Here is a 14,818-nt window from a genome sequence, read left to right on the forward strand (position 1 = left end):
CCTGACAGTTCCAATGGGTTTTTTTTTATTTGTTAATTACATTAATAATAATAATAATGATGATGATAATAATAGCTTCAGCGTTAAATATTTTCAAAGTGCAAATTAACGTGTTAATTGAAGTAAAATCAACTTCAAATAAAACATCAAATTAGCATCTTATTTTAAGGTCAGTGAGAGATCAAAAATTAACATCAAGGTCACGGCGCCAATCTAGCAAGCCAATTAACAAATTCGTGCAGCAAATATCCTTATGCAATAGTCAATCCACCCACCACTTGGCACTTACACGCATTAAGCACAAACGCAAACTACATGGGTGTAACATGTAAACTGCCTGACCTTTTTTAATAGAGCTCTATAATATAAGAGTACCTTACAGATCACATGGTGTAATGGATTCATCAGGTTCGACCATGGAATCATCATTCTGATACTCTAATACTGTTACATGAATAGTTAACGTCCTATATGAAACATATTCACATTAAGAAACAAACAATTAATGACTAGTGAACACAACTTCAAATAATATTTTCTGCCGCAACCCAAGAGTCCTTCATGCAAAAGACAACTCACAAGATCTTGTGGTCTTATTCCGTTAAAAAAGATCAAGAAACAAAAAAGGAGGACAGCCTAAGGCAAGAAAAGTCGTCCCCGAGTGAGTGGATCAGCAGTTCTGGTGTTCAGGGAATAGCAAAAACTTGTTATTAGTCTGAGTCAGCATCTTCTAGACTTCGCCTTTTCTTTTTTTCCCTTCACCGTGTCTGGATCTCCGAGGTGCCTCATCCTCACTTTCACTCTCTTCATTTCTCAGGTTGTTTCCGACAGCATACTGATCCTCCTGGGATGCGTTGAATCCTTGCTGATATTGCATGTCATCATCGGGTCCACCTGCCTGACCCATCATGTCTGGACCCTTTCCCTGCTCTGGCCCTGAACCATATCTATCATTCCGATCATTAGTTCTTTGATCTCTCCTAGTAAGACGGTTGGTGTTCTGATGTTGCGGGGGTGGCATGAACATTGGAGGCATACCGCCTGGTCTACCTGCCCGTGGTGGATTTCCACCTGCAGCCCCCATTCCACCCATAAAGGGAGCACGTGAAGGATTCATCATCATCCCAAACCCACCACCTGGAAACATCCCAGGTTGTGAGGGTCGCCCGCGAAACATCATTGCTGCTGGGGGCCCTGCAAAATCATTAGAGAACCTAGGACCATAGGGACCAAAACCACGAGGGCCCATACCAAATAGATCTGGCATACCAAATCCATCGGGAGTAACTGGTCCATAGGATAATCCATCTCCCATCATTACTGGAGGAAAACCCTGCATTCCTGGAATAGGCCGGGCCCCACGGCCCATAGGCATGTGAGGAGGCCACATCATACCTCTGCCCCTACCTCGACCTTGAGCAGCTGGCCCAACACCTGGACCAAAGCTCTCCTCCTCTTCATCGCTTTCCTCCTCTTCTTCCTCTTCATTGTCCTCAAATGGAACAATATCTGGATTTTCTCCTCCATTTTCTGGATTCACTCCCTTTGCTTTCTCTTCCTCTCTCTTAGACTCTGCCGCAAGTGAGACAGCCTGCACCCGAGAATGGAGAGCCAGGATTAACCCCTTCCAAAGAAAATGGAAGTGTAATATGGGATACTTGTTTGAAAGTTGAATTATCTCGTTTTGTAGTATATTATCTAGAAGTCAGGTCTTAGATTCTATACATAATGTTAGTACTGCAGTGACTTCCTCATGAATTTACGCCAATTGGACCATGGCCAATTAAGGTTTATTGAAGAAAGAATAAAAAGTATTCATCAGAAAAAGGGGGGACCAGTAAGAGATTCCATGGTAGGTGTTCCATAGCATGCAATGGAAAGGTGTTAGATGGAAAGAGAGAAAGATTAGAGGGTTTATATGGAGAGGCAGGTTGATGGAGTGAGACAGTAAAAGTTTAGTCCACACTCTGGAGAATCTTGCCTCGAGTGGCAGTGCAAAACTTTGCTTCTTTTTTCGTCTTTTTATCATTTTACTGGCTTGCCCATATTGTACTTCTGTTTGAATCCACTCAATCTATGATTTTGTGGGTGGTTTCATGATTGGTTAAACTGGCTGCCTAATGAGAATTCGAAGGAAATCCATCAATCTGGTATCAATCAATTTATCAAACCACGACAATGATAGCACAGTTAAACCCCTCCCCTTTTTCATTGCACAACATCTGTCCTTTCCCCTTCTAGCCAACTGATCTCCCCCGACCCAAACCACACACACACAAAAAAAAAAAAAAGACGACCAAGATGAAGACCAAAAAGAAAGCATACCATAAGTTCACTATCTGGCTCAAGATAAAGCAAGGATGCCAACTGCTCACCAATAGAAGGCTCCAGTTCTTGGCAATCTCTGCTTATCTGCAATTACATTAATTAACAGAAGCGTTAATGCTCCAATATGATTGTAACCTAACTACATGAAGCATCATATTAATCAAGCAGCAAACCGTAACTTAGCAGATAAAAATAATGAATAAAAAAAGATAAATCATCATTAAATACATGCAAAATATCTATTATGGTTATAAATATAAGTTGGCTTTTATAGGGGTATTCCCCAACACTATATATGGTTCTGTCCTATACCATCTTTACATATGAATAAGAGTTGAGAAACTTCAATATAAACTGATCAATTAATGAATACCGCCATTCTTCTCCTCAAAAAGAGAAAAAAGAAAGAGAGAGAGGATAATCATTCTGGCAGTTGAGGTATGTAAAGATAAAGCGTACATAGTTTACATTATTTAAGCTCTTACCAAATTATGGATTTGGAGCTTTGCACAAAATCTATGGTCCTTTGATGTTTATACCTTATAGCATATGAATAGAGCGAATGTGTATAGATTTTACATTGATATATTTGATCATTGATGGGACTTGGATAATACTCTTCTGTATTTCTATTAGAATATTCGAAGAAAAGGAGACAACTGCCCAATAGGGATAACAACAGCAATGAAACAGTGAAATATGAAGAAAATGACAATGGCTGTCTAGCTGAAAATAGAAATAACAAGATAGGTCCCTCCTGACGTTAGAGAGGTCAGAGCTCTCCCAAAGCTTCCCACATCCTTGCCTGTCTCTCCCTTCTCACACGCAACCTTAGAAAACTAACTCAGGGCCATTGGGCTGGGTGTGTGATGGCCTTGGGCCCACAGTAGTCGGTAGGTTCTGTTTGGGCTTCCTTCTATTATACACCACAGCAGTCTTAGGGTTGGCCTCATCAATCATTATAATAATATTCATCCTGTATAGTGCATATGATAGAGTCCAAACAACCAAATATGAAATTGACAGAAAGTAAATATAGAGAAGATATCTAAGCAAACATTTACTGCTGATATTCAAAATACACTCCTCTTTAGGGAGAAGGAAGAGAACTACAGCAGAAACAAGCTCTCACATAATGGAAATAAGCTACTGGAGATGAAAGGAATACACACATACTCATAAACAAAACACACTGAAACATAATAGAAGATGATGAAGTAATGATCCTTGCTCCCACCCCAACTAGGTGCTCAAGAGACCAGGCACTCTCCCTCACAAAAACACAATCTGACTGCGTCCTAGCAAACCTCCAAAGTCCTTTGATAAACCTCTCCAATCCCACAAACACAATCTCTCTCATCCAGCTCTATACACTCATGGCCCAAGTGACACTCACGGCACTCAACTCTCTTTTTCTTCCTTTGGCCAGCTAATTATACTCTCCTTTTGTCTTTATTCTCTTGCCGTATGTTGTACGATTGACAAGAAAAGAAGAGAATAGGAAGGGGATAGGGAAAACACAGAGAAAGAGAGGATTCAAAGGAATTAGAGAGAGTTTCAGAGAAGAAGGAATCAGAGAGACAAGAGAGAATGATCCGAATACTCTAGGGGTTTCTCAATAACATGCAAGACTGAATACATCAACAATTAGGATCCTATTTATAATCATAGGTCCCTTAACTAACTTTCCCTCACCACTACTTATCCAACTAACCCTCTTTTTAATATATATTATGGTTACATAACACCATAGCCCTCTAACTAGGCCCAACAGCTACAAGTTCATTAGTATATTCAGTGTGTTGTTATTAAGGAATGTGAATTAAGTACCAGAGTCATGCAGACACGTTGCAGCATTATATATCGAGCGTAGTAACTAACCCTACCTATATATGTTGTTCAAATACAGATCATTTCACTGAACGCTTTATTCTCGAAATCTTACTCTATTTCTACATTTCTACAAACATGAAAACTATAAATTGCTATATCTTCCATTCAGCAAAACTAAGTCAGGCACATTTGAAACAGCTTGTTCTTGGTGTGGTTATCAATGAATTAATCACTTTCCCAATAATTCGAAAGCAACAAGGACATAAGCTGAAAAACTTAATGCATGAGCCTAATGTCTTCAATCCAAAAAAGCCTTCACAATGCATAACCAGAAATCAACGTTGTCTTATCATTGAAACGACTAATTGAATATGCCCAAAGGATGACTCTGTCCCGTCCTCCAGTCACATCAACTCTGAATTGTTGAGATGCCAAACAGTTCACTGCTCTCAATAGTCAAAAGTGACTTTGGGACTTCTCACAATAGAAGTAAAGGATAGCTAAGGCCCCTAACAATAGTCAACTCCGGGCTTTTCAATAGGAAACCCAAGAAGGAAATAACAATTTTATAAAGATTACTCTCATGTAAATCTGAAGAGCAATCTAGAGGGGGTAACATGAGAAATCAAGAAAAAATGGAGCAGACAAATCTTGAAAAGATAATATTAGATCATAAAACTGGAAAAAATAATACCTTTACTGGTAAGTTCTCATTGTATGGATTCCTTAAATGGCGAGTCTTGTGAAATGACAATTCACATAACTGCAGACAAGAAAGTGCAATTAGACAGATCATTTGAGCTGAGATTTCAATACATGATTAGGCAGTTTCAACACTACTTCCTGAGCAAACTTCGACAGCATTTTAAAAGTTCTTCAACCTAAGTTGCCCTCTACCTAACACTTAGGCAAATACAAAAAGGAATCATTAATTATAAGTTTTGAAAAAAAAAATTGTAAGAAAACATTTAATATAAATTTAAATATCATTTAGTTAGAAAATTGTTCACACTCCATTAGTTACCTAAGATTCTCATTTCAATGAATAGAAATTCCAAGAAAAAGAACACATTAAATTCCTTCAAAATAACCAACTAAATATCTAAACAAAGTTAACACAATTATGCCTATAAATGGGAAAGTACATTAATCCCACGAGGACATTTCTAAAATGTTAACTCTTTTTTCGAAGTGAATTGTCTCATTAAAAAACCCTCTAGTTTCCAAAAGAGACATATATGAGCCACATAAGACAATGCCAAAAAGTAAGGGCTGAAGGAATTAGACAAAATCAGGACATAGATCAAAGTTTAAGGTGCAAATTTGCCCCCGATATTTTTACTTAGAAGTGCTAGGTATTTAGAGGATGTATTGGGTTTAATGCCACCTCAAAAGTTTTAATCGTAATAATGTTACCTCCTACCATTAAAAACATCAATATTTTTAAACTAACGATACGAGAAAACATTGCTACAATTTTAAACTTCTGAGGCGATATTGAACCCTAAAAAACCTCTGCATCCCCAGTGATCATGAGTGATAAAATCTAGGGCAAATTTGCATCTCAAACCATAAATCAATTGGAAAATCCATGATTAAACCAATAGATATCCCTTGGTAAAATAAAGCGCCATGGGATTGAAATGGGGGTTCAAACAATGTAGTATTATTGGACCTAGTTTGCACTCAATACTTTGCCAACATTCCCTCTCAAGTTAGGGCACATGTTGATCACTCCCAACTATTTAGCAATTTGAATTTCTCTCTTTAAGAGTGCCTTGGTCATAAAACTTGCAGCTTAGAGCTTAAGGATACATAATCTAAATTAACAATGCCTGAATCGATCCTCTCTTTCATTAAGTGACTATCAACTTTCATATGCTTAGTGATATCATGATGTATTGGATATCCTATCATTCCAACGGTGTCCATATTAGCCTTTGTATCTACATTCCCTCACAAATTCCTAGAGCCAATGCTCTATATTCAACCTTTGCAGTACTCCTAGGCACCACAAGCTACTTCTTGATGCTCCATATGACTAGACTACTCGGGACAAAGGTATAATACTTGGCAGTAGATCTCCTATTAGTGATTGATCCAACCTAGTCTATATATATATATATATACTTCTACATTTCTATCATGTCCTTTTACAAAACACAATTTTTCCAAGCGTCATATTCAAGTACCATAGAATTCTATAAACCACTTCCATATGCTCTTCTTGCCATTTCCTTGTAGACTAGCTCATATCATGCTCTTTAGAAAGCATATCAATTGCCCTACAAGTCCCTAATATCTTCCTATCTCCACCATGTTTCCAATTGGTTTTATATCAAGCTTACAAGGAGTTTCCATAGGTGTTATTGCATCCAGCATCCGTGTTTCCTTCAACAAGCATAATGTGTACTTACATTGTGATTCACTGATTCCCTTGATCGATCTAGCAATTTCCACAGCTAGAAAACATCTTCAACATGTTTCCAATTTATATCCAACAGTGTTCAATTTAGCCACAAGGGCAATCGTTTCCAAATAATCTATGGCATGAGTCTTGGTGAATTCTTTTACAACTAATCTTGCCTTGAAGTTGCTCACATTGCCATCTGGATTTTATCTAATTTTATGTACCCACTTACACCTAGCTATAAATTTTCCATTAGCAAATAAATGATTTTCCTAGGATGGTTCTTCTCCAAAGGGTGAGCTCTTCATTAATGGCCTCCATCCAATTTACATATTAAATTGCCTCCTAAGAAGTTTCAAACTGCTTCTCATTGGATGCATCAACATTAGTCTGCAGGCATGGGGACGAAGTTTTTCATAAGAAACATACTGATAGGATGTTTTGTACAAGCTCTTACCACTTTCCTTAAGGCAATGGACCACCCTAGATCTTCAAACATTGGATCCGAATATCTTGGTCTTCTTCAAGAATGGTTGGACTTCCACCTCTGCAGACTATTGCTTGGCCTCTTTATTCCTTCTAGAGTACACCTGCAACACTTTGATCTTAGGTTTGTCCACCATAGTCTTAGTTACACTATCATTTTCAAGTCTTGATAGAGGCTAAGCGTTGCTGTCATGAACAGCATCAGGGTTGTTTAGGGTAGAATGATATCTATCACACGTATTGGGGCTGTTCATAGTATCATTTTCAATCAGATCAGTGGGTTGAAAGTAGTTTGAGGCCTGATATAGGGCTGAACAGGTTGTGCCACGCGATCACAATTCAAATATACCATGACTAAAAATCACACATTCATCTGTCTTATTCTTCCCTGAATGGGTTATATGGGTTACATACACCTCACATGCGTTAGAACAATAGCACGTATGATCCTTCTTAGACGGTGAGTACCTAAGGAATCAATTTTATTGATCATGTGTCCAATTTACCACCTTCATTATTATGAACAAGCATAATGCACCCAAAAAACCCTTTGAGGTATAGTAGATATGAGAGAAAGAGAGAGGAAAGGCTTCAAAGAGTTTTGCAAAGGAGTCTCTTGGGGTTTCTAAGGCATCATACTTATCAGGACAGCTGCAACCAGACCTCCGTCTTCCTAGTTGGTTGAAACATTATTGGTGACAGAATAAACTTTTGAACTTACAGGCACCTATTTTCCACTCAATTACACTGTTTTGTTGTGGTGTATTTAGACAAGAGTTTTGGTGATGAATTCCATAATCCTTAAGATATCGGGCATGTTTGGCTATTTGGCACACATCACATTGAAAAGAAGAGTTTTTTATGGATAATTTTAGGGTGCATGTAACTGAAACTAGGGTTGCCCAAACTATAGTGCCATGACGTAACCTCTTTATTTGTAGAAACAGGGAGGAAAAACAATTCTTCCTTTCCTTTGGCCTAAAACCTTTTGGGTAGAAGCGTCAATCCCATTCACTAGCATTATCAATCCTCCTCCCCAAAGCCAAGTCCGGTAACTCACAACCAACAACAGTAAAGTTAACAATACAGCCTTGACCCTTTGACATCTTGCAAAAAGATACCAGGCCACACTTAATTCTCGGAACATACAAAACATCTCTTAGTTCCAAAGCATCAGATATTACTGTTGTGCCAGAATCATCCACCATTGCAAATGTTATATTCACAATTTTTACATTAAGGCCTTCATTACAAGGCTGAAGAAACTTAAAACAAGTTCTTGTTACCAGGCATATGATCATTGGCACCCTAATCAATTATTCAAGTGTTACCAATCAGCACCTAAGTGTGAAAGTCCAGTGAATGAATTACCTAATGGACCCAAGTTTCCACATGTAGAGAAGGTCCTCTCTTTCCTTGGAGGATGATACCCATGTTTCTCTGATCACATCATCAGTGCTTCTAGCTCCTTTCTACTATGCCTACCATGCTCAAGTTCTCCCTCCTCATCACTTGTCACTATATAGAATTTACATTCTGATTTTGACCCCTGCTAGGTGTTTGGTGGCTTATCATGAAGCATCCAACGAGATTTCTCAAAAATGACCATTCTTAATGTAATGGCCACATTTACAATGTTTCTTCTCCTTATGGTGTGAGGACTATGCTCCCTTGCCACAAGTGTTGAGACTTCATGAGTTGTTTAGTGTTTGCATCAGAGTCTGAATAGACACCTTTTTACTCTCCTCCCACTTGACAATGTTAAGCGCATTTTGCAGAGATGGAAGAGGATTCATGCCCATAACACTCCACTTCTTCATAAGTGTCATTAAATCTGGGGGGGAAAAAAAAGTTCATAGGTCATTGCGCCCACTATAGAATTGAGTGACAGTCACATCACCTGGTCTCAATTCCCAGTGTCTTCTTAACTTGAACAACGTTGTATTTTCCACTTATGAACACATCTTTTCAGCTGAGTCCCATATCTCCATTGTAATAGTTGGAAACAAATAACACTCATGTACTTTGAGCCATAGAATGCAATCGACGGGACATCACCATATTCTCCCCCATCCTGTTTCATACCAAAACTCATCTTCCTTTGGTATTGAAGACTCTCCAATGAGATATTTCTCAATCTTCTTCCTTCCAATGAACATTAACTCAAACTGAAACCATTGTAGATAGTCATTCCCCCTGAGCTTATAGCAGATCATTAAACAGTTTTATGTATTTGATGTCGTCTGTGACTTGACAATACTCAAACTGGATTGTTTTTATGGGATCCCTATCACTAGCAACAAAGAAGCTCAAGATTGATGTTTTTGCTCTATTTTCACCAGGCACTACAGTCTAACCTTCCTTGGCAGCTTTGATTTGACACATTTTCAGCAGCACGTAGGACTCAAATAGATGGAAGGGCTACTCTATGGAAAAAACATCCCCTCTATCTACAACCAAGGAGCTTATCCTAGTCACACGTTCTCAAGAGACTTTTCTCTTCAGGTCAATATTTTATAAGAAATGTTAAAAAGAATATTATGCCTTGAAGGTAAGTTGATTAAAGCAAAAGGACTACGTAAGTTTAAATTGCTGGAAACAATCAAGTCAAGCCAAGCTTTTAGGAGGCTTAAATATCTGAATTTTATTTTCTACAAGTTCAATTGTTTTTTCACGGGCTACCTCCCAGTTTCCCTCCTCCATTTTAGAAGCAAACAGATTTTGAAAAGAAATAAACATTCCTGCTACGTAGTAGGAATAGATATATATATATATATATATATATCTACGCGCACATACATATGAAAACAATAAAGCCCTTCAGTTCATCAGCATATTCATCAAAGAAACATTTCCAAGAAAGAAATGGCACTGCCGATTTCCTCCTTTGTAACTGTACATCACCCCCCCCCCCCCAAAAAAAAAGAAAGAAGAAGAAGAAGAAGAAGAAAACTAAAGAGCCCAATAACGAAGGATTGCATAGATGCAAAAATAACAATAGCGCCGCAAAAAATAGAGGTTAAGCTTCAGCTTTACAAATCCTCAAATTTCACTTGACCATCATGGCACTACTGCACAAACTATTATATCCAAAAACATTCATTAAGAGGTTCTGAAAGTTATATAAGCAACTGTTCCTAATTGAAAAACAAATTGACTGTCTTGAGTAGTCCAAGCTGCAGAGTAGTTTGGCCCAAAAATGGCATTATTTGAAAGCTTCTCCAACACAATAATTTCTAGTTTTAGTTTCCCATTTGCTCCGTGAGAACCCCATTAGGTATAATTAGCGGTGCTCACCTCCACCTTTTGGCATAAAGCTACCAATCAGAAAAGTCATTCATTTAAGTTTGTAAAAGAGAGATTTCAAACCTTTAGCCATTTAACTGAGAAGTTACGTCCATAATGTGCAGTTCCATGTGCATATTTCCAATTACCCCCAGTAGCCGAGCCCCCAATTCTGGATGTCATTTTTGCACAACCCTGTAAAAAATCCAGATTACTTCTGGTTAACTTTATAAGCCACTACCATTTGAAAACAGAAAAAGTTAGGTTAGGTTTCTGGTTCAGCTTCCTAAAAGAATAGATGCTATATAGCCAATTAATAATGTTAAAATGAGAAGTAATGATTCCCAACATATGTCTTCGGAAGAAACCACAAGTTAGTTACCACTCAAAGTAATAATCGCAGGATATGCTAAATCATAAAACTGCTAAAGATGGATACAACAGGACAAAGTCAAGTGGGATGCCGCAACTTTTTGAACTCACCTGAAAATGTCGAGTTCTGTTGACAGAGAAAATCAATATCACATTCTCCACCAAGTCAAAGGCTTCATTCAATTTAGCCTCATTGCTCCTTTGAGTTGCCCATACTCCTTGTTGAACAGATAGCTCCAAATTTTCACGATTGCAACTTTTAACAATAAAATACCTAAGATTTTGGTTGGAAGTACTTTAGTGAAATTCATTTTAAGTGAAAAAACAGTCTTCAACTAAAGATATACTTTCTTAGTTTACTATTTACAAGCTGCACATAACCCTTCTTGAAAACATGACCTTACTTTCAATTTTGGGTCCTGTACATAATCATCAGAGTCATTGTAGATATTGCAGATAATGCTAGTTGAAATTCTAGTCACAAAGGATCATGATGCAATAGCATAATTTGACATTGATATTAACAGAGGACAATATGATAGGAATTAAAATTTTAAGTGAATAAAATATATTAATTTCAAGAGAACTTAATTGCAACGTTGGAAATTGGGATTCAATCCAGTCCCAACTCATTCTTTTACCCTATTCATTTGTTTTCCTAGTTATTTTTTCTTTATTGTTGGTTTCGGTCAAGCGTATGTAACTTCTCGTCAACTATCATCTCTTTTAGAGAATTGGATTTCTAGATTATAACAGATTACATGTTCTTTCAAAAAATGTAGCCTAGCCTTTTCAGAATGATAAGAAAAATAGAGGTGACAGAATTAGTGTGTTTGCCACATTGTTTTCCATTCAAATTTGTTTGGTATAGTGTGTGTGTATATAAATATATACTTCCTTCCCACTTCAACAGTACAACTTCTTTTTACTATGTTTAAGGATAATTTATTTGTACTGGGGACTGCAAGTAATACCTTGACAATAGTAAGCCCGTCACGGGGCTACAATGGAAAACTATGTATCTTGTTTGGCAAGCATCTTATCTCAAGGCAAGGAGAGGTAAAGGAAGCCAGCAAGCAGCAGCCAATGCTTGACTATTACTAGAATTTTCTCAAGCTTGCACGCCAAAATTAAACTATATCAAGTTCATAATGAGAATATAAGAAGCCTAATGAATCAGCTGAAGCAGAATCCAGATCAATATCTCAAGCACTATTGGCTAAATCAGACCTTGAAAAAGAAGGGGAGGTTAGTGGTAGAAGCCAGCACTTAGTCACAAAGTATATTGATAGGAGACTTTCCCAATAGCCCAACAGGTAGGCGCTCAGGGGTAACTTCTACATCCAAAAGGCTGGCAGCAATTTTCTATTGGAAGGGTATGGAGAAAGATATGAGGAATTAACCTGAACTGTCAAAGTCACTACCTATTCCGAGCATAATATGTATGGATTAGGCAATAGATTACATTGAAGAACTTTTCAAATCTTTTTAATAAGTAATTTTAGTGGTTGTAGACTGCTTGGGGAAAGCTGCACATTCCAATTGATTATAACGCCCTTTCTCAACTGTAGATGTTGTGGGAGTTTTCATAGATAATGTTGTGAAACATATGTTCCTTTGCACAATAATTGCTGACTAAGACCGTATCTTTTTTTGTGGTACATTCTGTAGGACAGACCAACCGGCAGCAATAAAGGTCACAACTCATTTATAATGGACTCTCTTGCATCCTTGAATAAATTGCATCTTTGAATAATAGACCTTTGATTCAAATTTTAACATTCAATAGCCTAACTCGTACACCCACACCCATTCATATGTATATGTAAGTATATGTAATTATGCATGTGGACGCGCATATATTATCTAGTTGCTTCTATGACTAACAGAAGCAACCACATAAGATATTATGCCCAATGTATAGATTACGTAAGTGCAATAAAATCTTTTTTTAACACAACTTCAGAGCCCAATTAAAGAAAAAACTGGGGACGTTTAAATAAGACCTTACCATCTACCAGTACAGATATGCCAAAAGTAAAATCCAAAAAGAAGATACAAAATCCCTGCTAAAATTTACAAACCAATAATAACTTATTGTCCCGAGACTGGGCAATTAACTGAGGCAGGAAATTCTCATAGGAAAGTCAAAGGGTGTAACATCTGCATTTCCCATTAAATTAAAACTACAGTGTCTGGGTAACCCAAGCCAATTGTATACAAGAAATTAAATAAATCAATACTGCACAGCATGAAATGCATGCGGGCAACAGTAGTCTTGAGCAAACTGTCGGCAATTGATAAGTGACATTATTCTGTAAAGCAAATAAAATTAACGAGAACTTAACATAAATTATTAACATAAGCAAAATGATAACCAATTTATACAGCCCATTTGAAAACCACAGGTCTCTGAACACACCTAGATATTCCTTGAGGTAAAGGTGTCGCTGTTCTGTTCGTCTGATTGGGTTGGCCATTAGTAGTATTTTGTATTTGATTCTGGCTACCCTGCTGCTGAGACTGTTGTATTGGCTGCTGCTGCTGCTGGACATTGCCTGATTCTGCTGCTAGCGGCTTTCCAGGGACAGCTTGGTTTGCAGAATTAGGACCTTGTGGAAAGTGAGATTTCTCAGCGTGCTGAGAATAGCCAGACCCTCTTTGTTGGAAAAATTTGTTGGAATTGGCATAATTGTAAGAATATAAATGCTGAATTTTTTGAAGCACTTCTTCCACAGGAGGGGGAGGTCCAGGCAATTTTGCATGCCTATACCGGCAATCAGAACCATTTGGACAAAATCCCAACTTGTACCTGCGGACGCAATAACAGTAAAAACAGTGACATACAAGTTCATGGTCCTGTCTTAAGCAAAGAACATCCAATAAGGCACATTCAGTACAAAAACCATAACCCTACGATCAACTCCAGGGACAAAAATCAAATCGAGTTTACGCAGAGCATTAGGTCAACAGAAATTGGGTGGTCATACATACATGTTACACTCCTTGATATCTTCGTTTGTGTGCTTATACACGCAGTCCTGCTCCCGACACTCACCGTATAATCTGAAAAACCGGCAAACGGGCATCCGCGCTTTGTCATATTGGTGTAAGAAGCCGCAGGCATCGCCCTTCATGCAGAGTCCACGAAGCCAGTGCCGGCAAACCGTCTGCCGGAAACTCCGGCGACCGGGAATATTGCTCGCAATAGGATCGGCAGCCCCAGGAGGCGCACCATTAGCTGCGGCGGTAGCAACGGCGGGAGAATCAGACGGGGCCAAAGGCCCGGATGGCGCAGCTGGATTGGCGGGAGCACTGTCTAGGCCGCCTTCGAAATCGAAGCTGAGGACTCCTTCAGCATCCTCCATTTGAGGGATAGATAAACTGGTCTTGTTTTGGCTCTCTGAATTTTGAATCACAAGTATAAGATTTAAGGGAAGAACAAGGACAGTTGGCCCAAGAAATTTAAGCGCAGACGCTGCAAGGGTTGAATGCAGCAAGAGGCTGTTCAGTTTCGCGGCAAGTGGGCTGTGACTTTTTTTTTTTTTTTTTGGAGAAAATTGCAAATAAAGACCTCCTAATCTATAAAATAGTAATTAGGGATCTTAAATTTAAAAATAGCTGCAGAGGACCCGGTCCCAAATTGCAAATATAAAATGTGAGTTAATTGTCTAATTGCCCTTCTTTTTTTCTCTTTCTTCCTCTCCATATTTCCTTCTCTTTCCTTATTCTTTTCCTCTCTCTCTTTGTTCTCTCTTTCCTTTGGATCATTTTCTCTTCAAATTTCCTTCCTCCTCCTCACTCCTTCCCAAAATATATGGAACTCACAATGTCCTTCAGCAGTCCTTTCTTCATTGTCATCCCCCGTCACTTTCTTCTTATCTTGCTTAGCTGTTCTTTCGTCGACAATGAAACCTCTTCTATCATTCTCTCTGTTGTTATGGTAGGAGAGGAGAGTCGGGGAGTTTGAGGGAGAGTGACAGTTATTTGCAATGCTTGCGATGTTTGCTTACCATGTATGCGATGATTGCTTGGTGCTGAGACAATACCCAACAAATCTAGATTTTTATTCTTCATTTCTATTTTGATTTTTAGCTTGTTTTC

General features: G+C 38.3%; 1 protein-coding gene across 1 annotated transcript; it reads right to left on the reverse strand.

Annotated features, from left to right (window-relative positions):
- Positions 1-225: 225 nt before the first annotated feature.
- On the reverse strand, positions 226-14,174 carry LOC114754448 (30-kDa cleavage and polyadenylation specificity factor 30). The gene is made up of 7 exons (XM_028943207.1): positions 13,709-14,174; positions 13,137-13,526; positions 10,826-10,988; positions 10,427-10,537; positions 4,856-4,924; positions 2,326-2,412; positions 226-1,591 (listed from the first exon to the last, which is right to left on the reverse strand). Exons 1-7 carry the CDS (start codon positions 14,080-14,082, stop codon positions 731-733), a joined length of 2,055 nt encoding a protein of 684 aa, XP_028799040.1. The 5' UTR covers positions 14,083-14,174; the 3' UTR covers positions 226-730.
- Between the last annotated feature and the right edge of the window lie 644 nt (positions 14,175-14,818).

Source organism: Neltuma alba, unplaced genomic scaffold (assembly GCF_004799145.2).
Source record: "Neltuma alba isolate B1F8T4 unplaced genomic scaffold, ASM479914v2 tig00010143_pilon, whole genome shotgun sequence".
Taxonomy (NCBI): domain Eukaryota; kingdom Viridiplantae; phylum Streptophyta; class Magnoliopsida; order Fabales; family Fabaceae; genus Neltuma; species Neltuma alba.

What these genes read in the sequence shown, in the direction of transcription:
- LOC114754448 (XM_028943207.1), bottom strand. Translation starts at nt 14,082, where the DNA reads ATGGAGGATGCTGAAGGAGTCCTCAGCTTCGATTTCGAAGGCGGCCTA. An exon ending in ACAGAACTCGACATTTTCAG is followed by an intron (nt 10,538 to 10,825) that starts GTGAGTTCAAAA and finishes GATTTTTTACAG; the next exon opens with GGTTGTGCAAAAATGACATC. An exon ending in TCTCAGTTAAATGGCTAAAG is followed by an intron (nt 4,925 to 10,426) that starts GTTTGAAATCTC and finishes TCTTGTCTGCAG; the next exon opens with TTATGTGAATTGTCATTTCA.